Source organism: Cervus elaphus, chromosome 1, assembly GCF_910594005.1.
Source record: "Cervus elaphus chromosome 1, mCerEla1.1, whole genome shotgun sequence".
Lineage (NCBI taxonomy): Eukaryota > Metazoa > Chordata > Mammalia > Artiodactyla > Cervidae > Cervus > Cervus elaphus.
The window spans coordinates 76608453-76626217 of NC_057815.1; the positions used below are offsets into that span (position 1 = coordinate 76608453).

General features: G+C 38.2%; 1 protein-coding gene across 1 annotated transcript; it reads left to right on the forward strand.

The window, feature by feature from the left end:
- Positions 1 to 390: 390 nt before the first annotated feature.
- EIF3M (eukaryotic translation initiation factor 3 subunit M) lies at positions 391 to 17484 on the forward strand. Its single transcript, XM_043908844.1, has 11 exons — positions 391 to 546; positions 2784 to 2916; positions 4009 to 4147; positions 4424 to 4547; positions 4667 to 4761; positions 10031 to 10114; positions 11085 to 11184; positions 11762 to 11843; positions 15252 to 15395; positions 16598 to 16658; positions 17300 to 17484. The coding sequence occupies exons 1-11, from the start codon at positions 505 to 507 to the stop codon at positions 17418 to 17420; spliced, it is 1125 nt and encodes a 374-aa protein (XP_043764779.1). The 5' UTR covers positions 391 to 504; the 3' UTR covers positions 17421 to 17484.
- The last annotated feature ends 281 nt before the right edge of the window (positions 17485 to 17765 follow it).

Here is a 17765-nt window from a genome sequence, read left to right on the forward strand (position 1 = left end):
CTCACTCAATGTAAGCTGCCGAGGCGGGAGTTTACCTTGAAAACTACTGCTATCCCCAGGGCAGAGAGTGCTGCCTCAATAGTCCCTCAATAAAAGATAGTCCCTCAATAAAAGTTTAAAAGTGGGTTAAATTAGAAGTCGAAAAAAAATTGATTGGCCTAAAACTTCAAAATGCTAGGTAGGCTCCACGAGCCACAAACGCAGCAGTAACTCGAAAGACAGCCTGCTACCCAGCCCGGTTCCCAGCTACCGAAGTTAGAGGCGGCAGGAGGCGGTCCGGGAAGGTGGCCCTTTGGGCGTGCCCCGGCTCCCCCCTGCCCCGCCCCCAGCCAGAGTGCGTGCTGGGATTGGTGTCCGTGGTTCCGCCCCTGTCGATGACCCCGCCCCACAAGACCCGCGGTGGGTGACCCGGAAGCGTTTGTGAGGCGCCGCCGCGCGGCCCAGCTCCCTTTTCCGGTCGGCGTGGTTTGCGAGCGCAACGTCCACGGTGCCCGGGCCTTCACCATGAGTGTCCCGGCGTTCATCGACATCAGCGAGGAAGATCAGGTGTGCTCCCGAGCCGCGGATGCCGCCAGGGTGGGAGGTGGGGGGAGACTCAGGGATGTGAGGGGCCGCGTCGGGTTTGAGCCCGGGCCAGGCGCGCGGAGCGTTACCCCGCGGAGCCGAGCCCCGGAGTCGAGCGCCGCGGTGGTGTCCTCCGCACCCGGGAGTGGGCAGGCCGAGAGGCAGGGGCGCACGTTTCGGGTCTGGAGTTGCATCAGCCCGCCCGCCGGCGCTCCCAGCGCTGTTCCCAGGCTCGACGGCCTACTTCCTGGTCGGCGTCAGGACTCTTCCAGCTTGGGGTCACTTCTGTCTGTCGACACAGTACTTTTGACTCACTGAGAAGGGTATCTGCTTCCGTGCCCGAAATGCAGCCACATCCGGAGTGGGAGGTGGCAAGTTTTCAGACGGCGTAAGCAGTTCAGGGAAAAATAATTTGGTACTAAAGATCAAGATGGCTTTACTACTGTGTGAACGTATGTAGACTGTATTTTATTCTCTTACTTGATCAAGAGTGAGAGTTCTGAAAGCATACCGTCAGTTCCACCCCCAGGCTTTTGAGGCATACACCTGGTGAACGGTCTTAAGTTTCTGTTTGCTCTTTTGTATGAATGCATGGGTAATGCTTCTCATTTTAAACTGAGAAGTTTAAAGTTCAAGTTGAACTAAACTTGAAGTGAGTTTCTCTTAATTTTGCAGAACTGAAAACTATTCTAAGTGTTGTCATTCTGTAGTTTTCTGCTACTCTACTAAGATGGAAATTTTGGTTTCGATAGAAGAGAAAACATTACTAGTCTAAGATAACTTTCAGTCCTGAAGAACAGAGTAAGGGAAAGAAAGATGGGGGAAAAAAGCTAAGGAAGGAGTTGAGCATTATTAGAAAAGATGTGAAAGGAAAAAAAGCCTATCTGATGAGTAATGGAATCATGTTATCAACAGTAGGCTATTACGTTACTGGGAAAATGAAGTTACTTGTTTTTTTTTTTTTAATGGAAAAGGGTTGTTGATGCAGGAAGATTTTGCCATTGATTAAAGTGTCTTTTCTAGTTAGGTTATGCTACTATTCTTGTTTCACTCTGGCCATTCCTTTTGGGTAAATAGATGATTGCTTCAGGAATTTAACTTCCGTCAAGTTCTCTGATTAGAGTAACCACCTGTGGCCAGTAGGAATACCAGATGAAAACAGCCTAGTGTTGATTGAATAGTTTGCTTAAATAAATGCCTTTGGGGGAGGGGGGGCGTTGGCGTATTATGTCTCCTTCATAGAGAAATATACAGTGATATTTTAGTGCTGTCTGAAATGGTGAGATTTGTTTTATGAAATCTTGTTTATAATGCCAACTCATGTGAAGTTTCTGTGTTATCTGAAAAGATTGCACCGTCAGATCTACAGGTTTCATATACTTAAGTAGCCAGACACAGCTGTGGAATTAGCAATGTGATGCCTGTACGTGTGCTCGTGGTGTCCCTACATCTCCATTTCAGTTCTTTATTATCTTAAACACTGTTTACATTCAGGTGTGGCTGCCATAAATCCAAGTCCTCAAAAGAATAAGTTATTAAATATTATGTGTGCGTTAGAGTAGAAAATTCCTAAATACCTGGATGTGGTATTATAGTTATGTTTTTATGGGTCCAACAGTGCTTTCTGATCCAGGTGTGCATTTTAAGAGAGCAATTACATCATAGATGCAGTTCGATAGAAACATTATATTAAGGGCGACCCTCAAAGGCATCTGTTTATTTTTGTGTCTCTCCCAGTGCTTATCGCAGATAAGTCCCCAAACATTTACTTAGCAAATGATTACTCCCTTACCAGGGTAATGTCTATAAGTTTTTAAATTATCTGTGTTACATAGACCTGAGAGCAATAAAATTTCATTTCTTTAAAACAGATCAATTATTCCCTTTCCCCACTGGCCCCTCAGAAAAGCTTGGGTTATGTTAGAAAGGCTTTTGCTGTATACTGGAAGTCCAGCAGGATATATAGGTGATGAGAGAAATTCTGAAGGTGATCAGTGTGGGGGTCATAGTGGGTCTGTGTAGCTACTTGTTTGGGAAAATCTTTGAGACTGATGGTGGATAAGCTAGGGGAGAGAAACTTTAACATAATTTAAAGTCATCATTAAACGTGGTATTCACATTTTTTTTTTTAAGAAATAGGACAGAATGCTTTTAGATCTTGCCTTTTGTAATTCATAGTTCATCTAATAGATATAGAGCAATCTTATTTGATTCAACAGGCTGCTGAGCTTCGTGCTTACTTGAAATCTAAAGGAGCTGAAATTTCAGAAGAGAACTCAGAAGGTGGACTGCATGTAGATTTAGCTCAGATTATTGAAGCCTGTGATGTATGTTTGAAGGAAGATGATAAAGGTTTGTTTTTAATTTTTTTGTATTATTACTAATCATCAGTTCAGTCACTCAGTCGTGTCCGACTCTTTGCGACCCCATGAATCGCAGCATGCCAGGCCTCCCTGTCCATCACCAACTCCCGGAGTTTACTCAAACTCATGTCCATCGAGTCGGTGATGCCATCCAACCATCTCATCCTCTGTTGTCCCCTTCTCCTCCTGCCCCCAATCCCTCCCAGCATCAGGGTCTTTTCCAATGAGTCAACTCTTTGCATCAGGTGGCCAAAGTACTGGAGTTTCAGCTTCAGCAACAGTCCTTCCAATGAACACCCAGGACTGATCTCCTTTAGGATGGACTGGTTGGATCTCCTTGCAGTCCAAGGGACTCTCAAGAGTCTTCTCCAACACCACAGTTCAAAAGCATCAGTTCTTCAGTGCTCAGCTTTCTTCACCGTCCAACTCTCACATCCATACATGACCACTGGAAAAACCATAGGCTTGACTAGACAGACCTTTGTTGGCAAAGTAATGTCTGTGCTTTTTAATATGCTATCTAGGCTGGCCATAACTTTCCTTCTTTTTTTGAGTGTTATGGCACACAGTAAATACTGGTAATTTCAGAATGAACTGAAGAAAAAATACGAATCTCTTAATAAGGTTTACTTTATCAAATGGGATGTAATTTCAGGTAATTGAAAAGCTAATTATTTGACTAATTCTCTATTTATTGAGATAAAATGGGAAATTTTGAAAATTAGGAGTCCTAAAATCTCTGATTAAGGTCTGAGATTAAACTTGGCATATAGTTAGTATCTTGCCAGTAAAAACTGAAACTGTATACTATATGGACATGTAAATCAATCTTCTGTTTTACTGGTTGAAAATCAAATCTTGGGTAGTAAATTCTTCCTCATTTAATAAAATGTGTAAGTTGCTTTCTGAATGATAATGGTACAATAGAGCTGGTTATTTTAAATTCATGTGTTCTCTATTTTTTAGTTTTTTAAAGTTTTGTGTTCAGTGGTCTTTGGTATATTAAAATTCTGGAAATACATATTTAACTTGATACATTAAATATTACAGTATCACTGTTGTGTCATCCATACATGTGTAGATGTTGAAAGTGTGATGAACAGCGTGGTATCCCTCCTGTTGATCCTGGAACCAGATAAGCAAGAAGCTCTGATTGAAAGCCTGTGTGAGAAACTGGTCAAATTTCGGGAAGGTGAACGTCCATCTCTGAGACTGCAGTTGTAAGTTAAGAACTGAAAGAGGCTCAGTTTTTCTATGGGCTTTTCATAGAAAAGCAAGGGGTTCTTCATGTTACTGTCATTTATTTGTAAAAAGAATTCTAGAACTTGACTCTCAGCTATGACTTATTGGTGGTGTGTCTTTGGGCCCCATTTCCCTCCTTGCAATGTGATGTTCGTAACAGTATCTCTGAAGTTTGTTGTCAGCGCAGATGGCCTCAATGTACTCACCATAGTCACTGATTGCAAGCACTGCTTCATTATTTGTTTGTTTACCAGGCTAAGCAACCTTTTCCATGGGATGGACAAGAACACTCCTGTAAGATACACAGTGTATTGCAGCCTCATTAAAGTGGCAGCATCTTGTGGGGCCATCCAGTATATTCCAACTGAGCTGGATCAAGTGAGTTATGATGTGGAATACTTGTTCTGCTTATAAGAAATAAGAAGCAAAAAATGAAATAAGAAGCAAATATATTCACCACGTTACTAAATTTTCTCCTTTTATCAATCTGGTTGTAGGTTAGAAAATGGATTACTGACTGGAACCTCACCACTGAAAAAAAACACACCCTTTTAAGACTACTTTATGAGGCACTTGTGGATTGTAAGAAAAGGTATTGAGAATTAATATACTGACTTAACAGGCAATATAAGTAGTTGGGACTGTTTCTTAAAGACAAGTAGGATAAGTGCTTTTGCTCTTACTTTGTTCTCTAAGGAGTTGCTATAAATCTCTTTCTGTAAATTTCACCTACTAAATTAAAGATAACTGCAAAGGTTGGAACAGTTTTTCCCATCTTTAAACTTTCTAAAAAGCAAAACTTGCTTTCCTAAAACTGGTACAACTGTTAATCCCAAAGCTGTGTGTAACATTAGACTAAGTGATTTAATTAGACTAAGCTTTGCTGTCTTAGTACAGGGTATTGCTATCACTTTTGTTTAATGGTGGTGAGGGTCTATCAGTCGATTCCCCTTAGTCAGTGTCTCTTACATAAACGGTAGAGCTTTGCAATGAAAGTGAAAGAAAAGTGTTAGTCATTCAGTCGTGTCTGACTCTTGGCGCCTCCATTGACTAGCCCACCAGGCTCCTCTGTCTGTGGGATTTTCCAGGCAAGAATATTGGAGTGGGTTGCCAGTTCCTTCTCCAGAGGGTCTTCCCGACCCGGGGTTTGAGCCCGGGTCTCCCACATTGCAGGCAGACGCTTCACCATCTGAGCTACCAAGGAAGCCCAACTTTGCAATAGACTGTACAAAATCTTATTGTGCTTTTGCAAGGTCTTGAGTTCCTAAGGCTTGTATTTAGCCCAGCAAACTGCATGCCCAAAAGATTTATTCCTCCTCCAGTTATAGATGCAACCAAATGATAGATTTGGCCCAGTTTTTAGAATCAGTATTGAAGGATAATCCTGCCATTTTGACCTAACTTTTCAATTTCTGTTTTCACATAGTGATTAAAAACTTTTAGAACAAGTAATCAGTCTTCAGTTTAGTTTTATTGTACAATTTTTAGTGGCTTTCAGTGCTAGGGTGTTTCATATATTAGAAAAGATCAGTAATAGTGTTTCTGTTATGTTAACGTAAGTTTTTGCATACCATTTACATTTAACAATACAAGAGAAAATTCTATTTTTGTTGTGAAAGTTGAAGTGTTTTATTATAAAAGAAGCAAGCAGGGGATTTTGCATTAATAGCCTATTTCATCTTGTATCAGTGGCTACTGTCTGTTACGTGCTTGCATACTTGTGGTAACATTCCAGCCAGTTGTCAGTAAGTGTCAAATAGTTTTATATTAGACCATTTCAGAGAGGGAGGGCATGAAAGCTACTGGAGAAAGAATCCGTATTTTAATATACACTATAAATGTGCAGGCAGTGGATTAAAACTACTGGGATTCAAACCTTGGCCTTCCTACTAGCTATGTGTTAATTGCTCGGTCATGTCCAACTCTGCAATCCCATGGACTGTAGCCTGCCAGGATCCTCTGTCCATGGAATTCTCTAGGCAAGAATACTAGAGTAAGTTGCCATTCCCTTCTCCAGGGGATCTTCCCAACCCAGGATCAAAGCCAGGTCTCCTGTATTATAGGCAGATTCTTTACCATCTGAACCTCCAGGCTAGCTGTATGACCTTAAATAAATCTCTGTACCTCAGTTTCCAACTTCAAGGTGGAAATAATAGTAGTATGTACCTAATAGCATTACTGGAAAGATTAAGTAAGATAATATATACACGAAGTTCTTAAAACAGTGGTTTTATTATTAAGAAAGCACTCAGTGAATATTAGATATTTTATTCCTATCATTATCCTTTTCACTTTTTTCAAGCTCATCTTTAAAAAATTAGTCTTTTTTTCTGGTACAGTCATTTAAAGTGATGTGTGTCATTGATGACTACTCATTGGGTAGTGTCTCTAATTGCTATTTAGTAGATCCTCAGTGTTTTATGTGTAAATGGAAGTAACTAAGGTCACCTTCTAAAGAATCCCAAAGCTAATTCTCAGAGAAATTGAGATAGGACATCAGTACCCATCTGTCCTCTCCTAGACACACCCTAATGTTAACATATTAAGAAATACCTGCAGCATTTGTCACAGGTGAGCATTCTTTCCTTGGTGAAACGCTTTCTCAGTTGACTTTGGGGCTCCTGTCTAGAGTCTGTGCTTCATTCACAACTCCCTTCAGATCTGCTCAGTTGTTACCTCATTGGAAAGGCCTTCTTTGGCTGTCTGTGAAAGTAACAGCATTCCTCTACCCTTGCATTGCTTCCCCCCACCTTCCCTCTTTTATTATTGTTCCCATTGCACTTATTACTAACTGCTATGTTTTAATGTTTATTATCTGTCAGTCCCCACCAGAATGTAAGTTTGACAAGGGCCGTAACTTTTTGTTCATTGCTAGGACAGTGTCTGACAAGACTAGGCACTCAGTAAATATGTGCTAGGTGAATGATGACTATTTCTGAAAAACGAACATGTCGAAAAAGCAGTAGATGTAAGAAGCAGTGACGTGAGGCAATATGAAGTGGTAGTTTATGGAACTATAGTGCATATACCCTTCCCAGAGGCATTCAACCCAGCTTCTCTTCTGATTAGGTCTTTATGTTCAGCTGCTTTCCACCTCTTTCTATTTAGTTGTGGCCTTGCCCTGGTGAATCAGACAGTAAAGAATCTGCCTATAGTGCAGGAGACCTGGGTTCGATCCCTGGATTGGGAAGATCCCCTGGAGGAGGGCATGGCAACCCACTCCAGTTTTCTTACCTGGAGAATCCCCATGGACAGAGGAGCCTGGTGGGCTACAGCCCATGGGGTCACAAACAGTCAGACATGATTGGGTGACTAAGCACACATAGTTGCCTCAAACTCAGTATGACCAAAATGAATTACCATTTTCTCCCTCTGAATTAGTCTGTTTTCCTAGCTAGACATCTTGAATTTATCTTCTGTTTATTCTATTTACGGTGATTTTGTGAAACGAAAATTTCAGCATATCATTCTTTAGGTTTACGTTTTCTTTAGCATACAGTACAAAATTCTTAGTATGATATAGACATGGGCTTCCATTTATTGCTGTAGTGTGGACTTGGCGAATTGATAATAATCTTGCCATTTTTGTATGGTGCAGTGACAAACTCCAAAAACTCTGCTTTCTCTGTATAGATACTCCCTCCCTCCATTTCTCTCCTGCCTGCTTTTACGCACACCCACACGCTCTTCCTCTTGGTTATCATACTCCAGACATAGTGAACTGTGTCAGATACAAAAGCACTATGCTCTTTCCCAGTCTGGACCAGAGAGGCTGGTACTTGTTCTTGTATGATCTATAAGCTAAGAATGGTTTTTACATTTTTAACTGATTAATGGTGGGGGAGTGGGGGGTCAAAAAAAAGGCTATTTCTTGAAATGTGGCCATTATATGAAATGCAAATTTCAGTATCCATAAAATTTTATTGGAACACACCCATATTTACGCTTTTATGTATTATCTATGTCTGCTCTCGCCAAGATTTGAATAGTTGAGGTAGAGACTGTGAGCTCTAAAGCCTAAAATATTTATTGCCCAGTGCTTCGTGGAAAGCTGACCTATATTTGGTCTAGACCCACACTCAACTCCTTTACTCTGCCTGAAATGCTCCTCCTGTATTTCCAGTGCCCTCCGGTTATCATGGCACTTCATACCCTCAGTCAAGAGGTTTATGAGGCTGTAGGCTCAGTGAGGGCTTCCCAGGTGGGGCGGTGGTAAAGAGCACCCCTACCAGTGGAGGAGACACGAGAGACGTGGGTTTGCTCCCTGGTCGGGAAGATCCCTCAGAGAAGGAAATGGCAACCCACTCCAGTGTCTGCCTGGGAAATCCCATGGACGGAGGAGCCTGGCGGGCTACAGTCTGTGGGATAGCAAGAGTTGGACACGCCTTAGTGACTAAACAACCACAAAGCAATAAAGACTCAATGAAGGTTAGGAACCTTGTCTGTCCACCATTGTATTCCCAAGGTGTTGGGCAGTGATGGGCCCTGAGTCGGTGAATGCTCCCCACACATAGGGAACTAGGAGAGGATAGTTATTTAAACTCTATAAATTTCTGTCATGCTGCGGCTTTAAGTTTTAAGGTTTGGTTTTTGCCTAGTACACAGAAAATGGTCTCTTTGTTGTTGTTTCTGCTTCTAAGTAGAATTCTGGGTGTTACCTTGCCCTCTTAGTAAGAAATGCTTACACTTATTGGTGCCTCCTTCATGATTTTATTTATATTGGTGGTTGATGAGTGTAAATTGTGTGACACCTTTTGAGGCCTTATTATATGTCAGATACTGTGCTCTTTAAATGGACTGTCCGATCTTTGTGAATTCAGGTTTTCTTTAACTGATAAGATGTATTTGACTGACGTAGACTGTGGCTGTTAAAACTGGAAAGTGTGCCCATGCTTGCAGTGTATCACAAGCTAGTCATTTGTTTTTTAAATTGGAGGATAATTGTTTACAGTGTTGTCTGGTCTCTGCCTTACAACACGATTTCAGCCATAAGTGTATGTATATCCTCTCCCTGTGAGCCTTCCTCCAACTCCCCCCACAAGGTAATACATTTTAACCTTAGTTTTGTGGGAAGTTTTAGAATGTCATTTAACTTTTTAAAAATAAATGGTATAGCTCCTACTGATTTTATCCAGGTTGAATCCAGATGTGTGGAGAAAAGAAAGGTTTTTAGAAAATGAAAAGGGTGTTTCTCCTACTTAGCAAACTGAAGCTTTCTGTAACTGGCTGAAGATTTCATCAGTTTAAAAGAAGAAATAGAGGGTGAAGATAAACATTTTCTAAGTTCAGATTGAGTGATGCATTTAATTATTTTGTACTTTTTCACTGCAGTCAAAATTGATCATATAGTTCTGGGGGTGATTAATTGGAAGGATGTCATTAGTGGAGTTATTTAAATGTCTGGTGTTGGCTCAGGTTCAGCTGTACTATGCTACCAGTTTGTAGCTTGTCTTCTCTGCCTGGAAAGTCATCCAGCCCCAGCCTTCCACCTCCAACACTCTTCATAGCCAATTATTTTACATCCTTCAGATCTCGGCTTACGTGTCATTTCCTCAGAGAGAGACTCTCCCTGCTCATTCTGTGTGAAACAGCCTCCTCTGTCCTCTCTCGACTCTCATTACTGTGTAACATCACCATTTTCCTTTACGGCACATACTTGTAAGTTGGTATTTTTCCTCAGTTGTTTCTCTTTCCTACTAGAAGGAAAGTTCCATACTTTCCATAGAGAAGAACTGTGTCTCTGGGTCACCAATGTATGTATACACATCAACGCAGTATTGACACGTAGTAAATATTTTTTAATGAATGAATGAATGGCAGTAATGATACTCTGAAGTTCCTAAAGTTGTATTTCTTTTTAGTGACGCTGCATCTAAAGTTATGGTGGAGTTGTTAGGCAGTTACACGGAGGACAACGCTTCCCAGGCTCGAGTTGATGCCCACAGGTAATGTTTAGCGTGGTGTTCCCGTGATGGCTGTTGTCGGGGCAGAGGCAAGCTACGGTATTCAGTCGTATAATGGAGGTCATGCTTGCATCCACCAGTGATCCAAAGCCATTTGATAGCATGTGATGGCATCATCCATGATGATTCTAATGTAGCTACCAAAATTCAAGATTTGGGATTGAAAGAACCATAGAATGCATGTGAAATAGCCATATAGTGTTTGCTATTTGGGGTATTCCTGCAATTGGGGTTCCCAACCTGAGTAGTAGAACTTGATCTTGGTTTGATTTTACCTTAATATTAAGGAATGTTGATGCGGAAAGGTTGGATTTGTATAAAAATTAACATTGCTAATGAAAACTGCTTCAAGCAGTTTTAGGTCTATTAATATCGATAAGAGTAGAATCAGTTTTTTAACTCTGTGGAATGGAAATTGTAATTTCTTCATAGGGTTATTGCTTCCCAAGAACCTGTATATGATGGATGTTGGTAGAAAGGGTAGTTAGTGGAAAAGATCGTTATTGACTCAGGTTAGAATGCCTACATTCAAATACTTAACCACTTAATTAGCCCTTAAAATCAGGCAAGTTCTTTTCTGAGCTTGTTTCATCTTTGGTAAAGTGGGCATGATAATACTCTTAAGTGTCTCAGGGTGCTGTGAGGATGAAATGAGATAATACATGTTAAAGCACTTAATGACATAAATGGTAAAATATTGCTGTTTTATTCTTTGATTATTTTGGTGGTGCTTTCTCTTCAACTATGTTTTTGCCTGAATAATTTTGTTAAAACAGGCATCACTGATCAATTTATTGGCCTGTTTTAACCCCAGTTTTGTAAATTTTTTTTATACCATGTATATTGAACTCTTAGATATTTCACTTAATTGAATATATTTTACAGTATGCAAAGCTAGTGAAATGTACCTGAATTTCAAGACTCTGAGCTTTGATTTTGTTTTCTAATTAAGGTGTATTGTGCGAGCATTGAAAGATCCAAATGCATTCCTTTTTGACCATCTTCTTACTTTAAAACCAGTCAAGTTTTTGGAAGGCGAGCTTATTCATGATGTAAGTAGTTTATCCTTAATGTGAAAAGTGTTTTCTCTTAAATCTAACACACTGAACCCAGAACTCTTTGTATTAATAGACACAACTCAGAGAAATCTAGAAAGAGAACTATTTATTTATTTTTTATCAGGAACAGACTGAAATTTAGGACTGACATTTAGCTTTTCTCCACTGCTGAACACTCCTTCATTTCCTTCATCTTCTCCATTATGAACTTGGAGAATACAAATTTCTTCATATTATATAGTGTCAGCTAGCCCCCAATTAGGAAAAATAAGTCTGATATTTAAGAACACATGAATGCACTTTTCTAGTTATAAATACATTATGGATTATTTTCTGTTAGTACTACATCATTACTGCCATCTTTTGGGGTAAATCGTTTAGAGCTCATTGTATTTACTGATTCTTTCATCTTAAGTGAATTTGATGAAAGCAGATTTACATGGTAATTTGATCAAACAGATTGAAATGTAGAGTCTCCTTACTGGGAGTCACTGTCTTAAATAGCTAGTATAAATCTTGATTCTGTATTGAATATTGTCTTTTTTTTTTTTTTTTGTCTTTATTTGTATAGCTTTTAACCATTTTTGTGAGTGCTAAATTGGCATCATATGTCAAGTTTTATCAGAATAATAAAGACTTCATTGATTCACTTGGTAAGTTTTGGGGATTATTCTTTGGAGGGGTAGGGAATGTATGATCCAGAAAATACGATCATGGCTTTATGTATAGATTACCTAACCAGCGGTGTATCTTATTCCTTAGATGCATGGTGATTTAAATTTTTGGTACTTCTTTTAAAAAGCCACAGTCACATAATTGTAGCAGATAGCTTTTTTCCTTCTAATATAGTCTTTTACACTTGGTTTTCCATCACTGCCCCCAGTGAACAAAGGCAGATCTAAGTGAAGCTATAGATGAAGTTAGAAGTGGAGTTATGGTGATTTTGTGTGACAGTTTGTTGAAGACAGCATAGTAAATTTAAACTTTGTGATTTTTATCTTAAAGTTTTTTTTCTAGACCAGCAGAGTTCAGTAAATGTTGCTGAATTGAATCTTACTCATCCTCATTGAGCAGACTGCATATATATTCAGTGTTTTCTTTCTGGAGCATGTTTTTAACATGGCTAAAATTAAAAAGGGAAACCTTAGAAAATCTAGTTGAACAGGTTTAATTGTTCTAAAACTCTGATTTTAGAGAGTAAAGAAGAATGAAGCTAAGGTGCTTAGTTTTTCTACTGGATGATGATCAGAACACAAAGGCCAGTTGTAATTTTCCATATTAAAATTGAATTTGGTCTTCCTGGTTGGTTGAAGTGTAGATAAAGAATACATTTATAATCTACTTTGATTATACTATTAGTCCCCGATTTGGTAATCATTAATTCCTGTCACCTCTAACTTTTGTGCAGCCATTGGACTTAGGGAAGCTTGAATTATTCTGAACATAATACGGCGTCTGAAATACACCAAGATAAAGCAGACGCCAGTGTGCTTGTGTTCAATGCTTTTGCCAGGTGCACTAGACCCAGAAAACCACATTCTGTCCCAGTTAATTTGTTCTGTGGCATGAAGCTATGTGATGGAATGTTAATGTCAGCAACCTCTTTATTTACGCACCAAAGAAAAAGGAGTAGTAATTAACACTTTGACACTCCCCCATTGATGTGTAATTGACTGTTTCAAAGGAGCACTGGTTCATAAGCTATTGCATGCATTAAAATTACGTTTTCTATATTGCAGCATTTTAAGACAGGGGTCAGTGACAATGCAGAAATTGCTCAATGATGCACATTTTTTTATTACTGCATTAAGGTTTTGACATATTAGTAATGAATAAATGTTTCCATAAAATTAGATTTTTTTATAACTTTAAAATTGAAATACGGCACAGGCCCCTGTGACTTCCTCTGACGGTAATCTGCTTTCATGAAACAAAGCATAACTTCCTGCCCGTCTTTACCTCACCCCGCCGGCCTCGTGGTTTCATGTTGGGAACAAGAATCCTAAAGGCTTTAAATTCGGTTCTTTGTTTTACCTTAAACATCAGTTTGAAGTGTTTTTAAATGCAGATTTCCATGTGTTAGATAGACCATGGTTTTACATAATTCATTTGAGAAATAATCTTCCCTCCTCTGATAATTTTTTGATTTATGGTAAGTTTGTAACTGCACAGGGAGTAGCAGTAAAATAAATTTAACTTCACGAGTATTTTAAATTATATCTTAGAAATTTTAGGAATTTCTGTCATTTTATCATATTAAAAGAGAACAATATGAATGTCCATAGAACTAGTAATATTAAGGAATTTTCTTGTATTGACAAATATTGTATACAAATAAACTTTGTATTTGTTCTCTGTGATAGGAAAACATAACAGAATTTCCACAAATCAGATTCCTTGTTTGGCCTTTTGTTTCTCACAATCTATGCAAATTAGCAATCATTTATTAGCAATTTGTTTGTAAAAGATGTTTTGCAGAAAAACATCTTATTAAATGTTTATTTTTGGGTTTAAAATGTATTAAGATGTTATTACAGCTGAAAGTCTGGTTATAAATGTATAGGTTCTACAGGTGGCATCAGTTATTCTCAAAACACTTCGTTTTATTAACACTGACAAGTTGGGCCAACAGTAGCACTATCTTGTGTCAACTGAATTGCCCTAACATGTCCACATGTAATCTAGTGTTGTCCAGTTGCTACCTTCTTGCTTCGGAAAGTTAATCAGCATCTAATTTGCATTTGTTAATTAGGGTTAATGTGCACTAATTGATTTCTTGATGCTTGTAGATTTCCATTAAACCTGCTTAGCAATACTTAACTTGGGTACCTCATTCATTTGAGTTATGATGATCATGTTTTTGTTGAATCTGTGCCAAATAGAAAGCCTGCATCATAATTACAGCTAATTAACAATTATGTCCTATATTAATGGGCTTCCCTAGTCTTCTGCTAATATTATGTTATAAATTTCAAATTTATTTATGGAGCACTTAGAACTTTTTTACCAGTACAAACTTGAGGCTCTTAATTACTAGAGAGGGTCATTCGCTGAGTTTACATAATCTGAAAGTTCAGAGAAAAGGAATGTGTAAGTATTTCTAAATTAACTTTGGAAATGTTTTAAGAAATTAACATGAAATAGAGTAATCTGTGTGTTATAATTCAGCTTCTATTTAGGAATAGATAATCTGGGTATTCAGGATTTGTATATATTTGTATTTCTAGTTATTTTGTAAATGAACTTATTTTTTAGGCCTAGTACTGCCACTTCATAACTAATAAGTCACTTAATCTCTTTACTCCTCAATTTTAATTTTTTTAGAGAGAGGATGGGGACTAGGTAGTTTGCTTTTAGATCTGACAATTGTTTGTGATCCAAATAATTGTAATAATATTTCATTAGAAATTATAAGGCAAAATTTGAACTATTTGTAGTTTTCTACTTTTGCCTTAAAAAGAACAGGTATCACTATTAATTTATCCAGTACTAATCATTTTAAACCTGTAAATGTTAAATACACTTTTGCAGTTTGATTTTTAAGTATTAAATCCAGAGTGGCCTAAAGGGAAATTTAATGTTTTCATAACTGAATGTATGTTAAAATATTTTAAAACTCCATGCTTACCAGTAACACAGAAAACCGTATCAATAGATACACAATTTTGTGTTTAAGTGGAGAGCTTATTAGTAAAAATAAGTTTTAAGTAATTTAGTTAAATTAGAATGTTCTTATGAAATGTATTTTGTATACTTTATCTCCTAAAATACATAAAATAAATATTAAAAATAGAAAATGTACAAAATGTTTACGGCCTAAAAATATTTTATAGCCTGATCTTAACATTGAATGTGTCACCTGTGGCACTGAAGCAATAAAGAAACGTAGTTATAGAAAAATAATTTTAAATGCTCCGCAATATGATTATGGGGTCAGTTTATGGTTTGCAAATGCAAAAAGCTTTGTGAAAATTCACGTTGTGACACAGTTTTACCTGAGAGTTGTCATGCAGGGCTGTAATGAGTATGGATGCTTATCTGGCTTCACCACTGTTTCCCAGGCCTACTACATGAACAGAATATGGCAAAAATGAGACTGCTTACTTTTATGGGAATGGCAGTGGAAAATAAAGAAATTTCTTTTGACACAATGCAACAAGAACTGCAAATTGGAGCTGATGATGTTGAAGCATTTGTTATTGATGGTAAGGCAGTTGGAACATTTTCTTTTCTAGAATTTCTTTCTACCCTCTGAAACATAAGATTTTTAATCTTGAAACTGAGTTTAGTAGTTGAGCAGATTATATTTGTAATACTGTAAAAATTCAATGGGAATATATTCAGTAAGTTACTGTGTGGTTTGTTTGGAGAAGGAAATGGCAACCCACTCTAGTATTGTTGCCTGGAGAATTCCATGGACAGAGGAACCTGTCAGGCTACAATCCATAGGGTCACAAAGGGTTGGACACGACTGAACGACTGAGCACATGTGGTTTTTGGTTGTGTATCTATTCCTTGAAGTCATGTAGAACTGAAGGCCGTTAGGGCAGTATATTGTAGTGGTTAAGAGCCTAGATTTTAGTATTAAACCTGTGTTTGAGACTAGGTCTTCAGCTGTGAAACATGAATGTAGGAGTTAATTTGTGGTTGTGAGGATTAAGTAAATTAGTGCATGTAATTAATGCATGTGCCAGCTCAGTGCCTGGCACATTGTAAATGATCTGAGAATGCCACCCACTGTCACTTTCTTGTGACTGGCCTAGGGACAGGCCCACCTTCTCCAGTAATTGGATTGTGTACAGTGCTCAGTCACATCTGACTCTTTGCAACCCCGTGGACTGTAGCCCACCAGGCTCCTCTATCCATGAAATTTTCCAGGCAAGAAACTGGATTAGGTTGCCATTTCCTTCTCCAGGGGATTTTCCCAACCCAGGGATCATACCCATGTCTCTTGTGTCTCCTGTGTTGGCTGGGAAGCCTTAATAATTGCCTTATAAAGTGCAATGTAATTAGGATTTTTTTCCTGGGCTTTTTAAGATTAATAAAATGCACAGAACTATTGACATTGTTTCATTGGAATGCTCTTAAGTCTGAAACAGTCCTATAATACCTTATTAAGAAACTATTTCCCGCCTCCTCTGTTCTATGATTTCAGGAGGAACACTAGAATTCTCACTGAAAATCGTATGTGATATTTAATACAGATAGGTGCGGCAACCAGAGGACAAATACGTGGCCTTCCTTTTGGTTGAATCATACTGCTGCGCTTCAGAGAGCCAGTCTGTAAAATAGTGTTGGGAAACTGTAAAGTTTTATTATGGGTTACTTGGTCACAGTTTCGTGTTTTAGGCTGTTTTCCTTGGGAATTTTTCCATATAATAAGTCATGTAAAACATCTTTTTTCCAGCGGTAAGAACTAAAATGGTCTACTGCAAAATTGATCAAACCCAGAGAAAAGTTGTTGTCAGGTAAGACACTAATACTTTGCAGCATTTTGTAGAACAGTTTATTCTGTTTCACTTAAATGTTTATAGAGAACCAAGGTGGTGGTCTTATCAGTTGACTGTAGTTAAATAGTTCCTATTTATCATAATTTTATTAAAGTTCAGACTGAATGTGATTAGCTTATTTAATGAAAGAGTCCTATTTTCCAGCACATTTCATTTAATGGCTCAGCACTGGCTAGAATACTAATGACTTCTGTGTCTGGTTTATGTAGTTCAGGAAAATAGATGGTTTAGGATTAGTGTGAATAGTGAAAGTCACTCAGTCGTGTCCAACTCTTTGCGACCCCGAATACTGGAGTGGGTAGCCTTTCCCTTCTCCAAGGGATCTTCCCAGCCCAGGGATCAAACCCAGGTCTCTGACATTGCAGGCAGATTCTTTGCCAGCTGAGCCACAAGGGAAACCCGGTTTAGGATTAATATGGCAAATAAAGGTTTTTTTGTTTTGTTTTGTTTTTAAAAAGCTTCAGTCATTTTTACAACTCTACATTGTCTTCTATATATATTTAACCTTGCTATTTTAACTAGATACAAGTGTATTATATTATAAAAGAATACCAAAGGACAAAAGGTTGACTAATAACTTTGTTTTTTAATTTTTCTAGTCATAGCACACATCGGACATTTGGAAAACAGCAATGGCAACAACTCTATGACACACTTAATGCCTGGAAACAAAACTTGAACAAAGTGAAAAACAGCCTTTTGAGTCTTTCTGACACCTGAATTTTTACGCTGTATAATTTTGTTCTTTTTGGAAAATCATAGTAAAACATAGGCTAAAATCTGACTACAGTCTGGACATTTATTGTCTCATATTTAAAAGAAATCACCATCTTCAGAGCATAGAAAGTAATAAATTACAAAGGGTCACTGTCTGTTTTGTATAATACATATGTTGTGTTCTGTAAGGAAGGGTTTTGAGATACAACCAAGAGCTTTGATGAAAGAGTATATGGAGGAAAGACAGATTTAACTAAAAGGAATTAAATGCTAACATTCATTCAGTGCTAACATAAAACCTGGCAATCTTAGCTGTCTTAAACGAAGCATTTATTTAGTGAAAACACA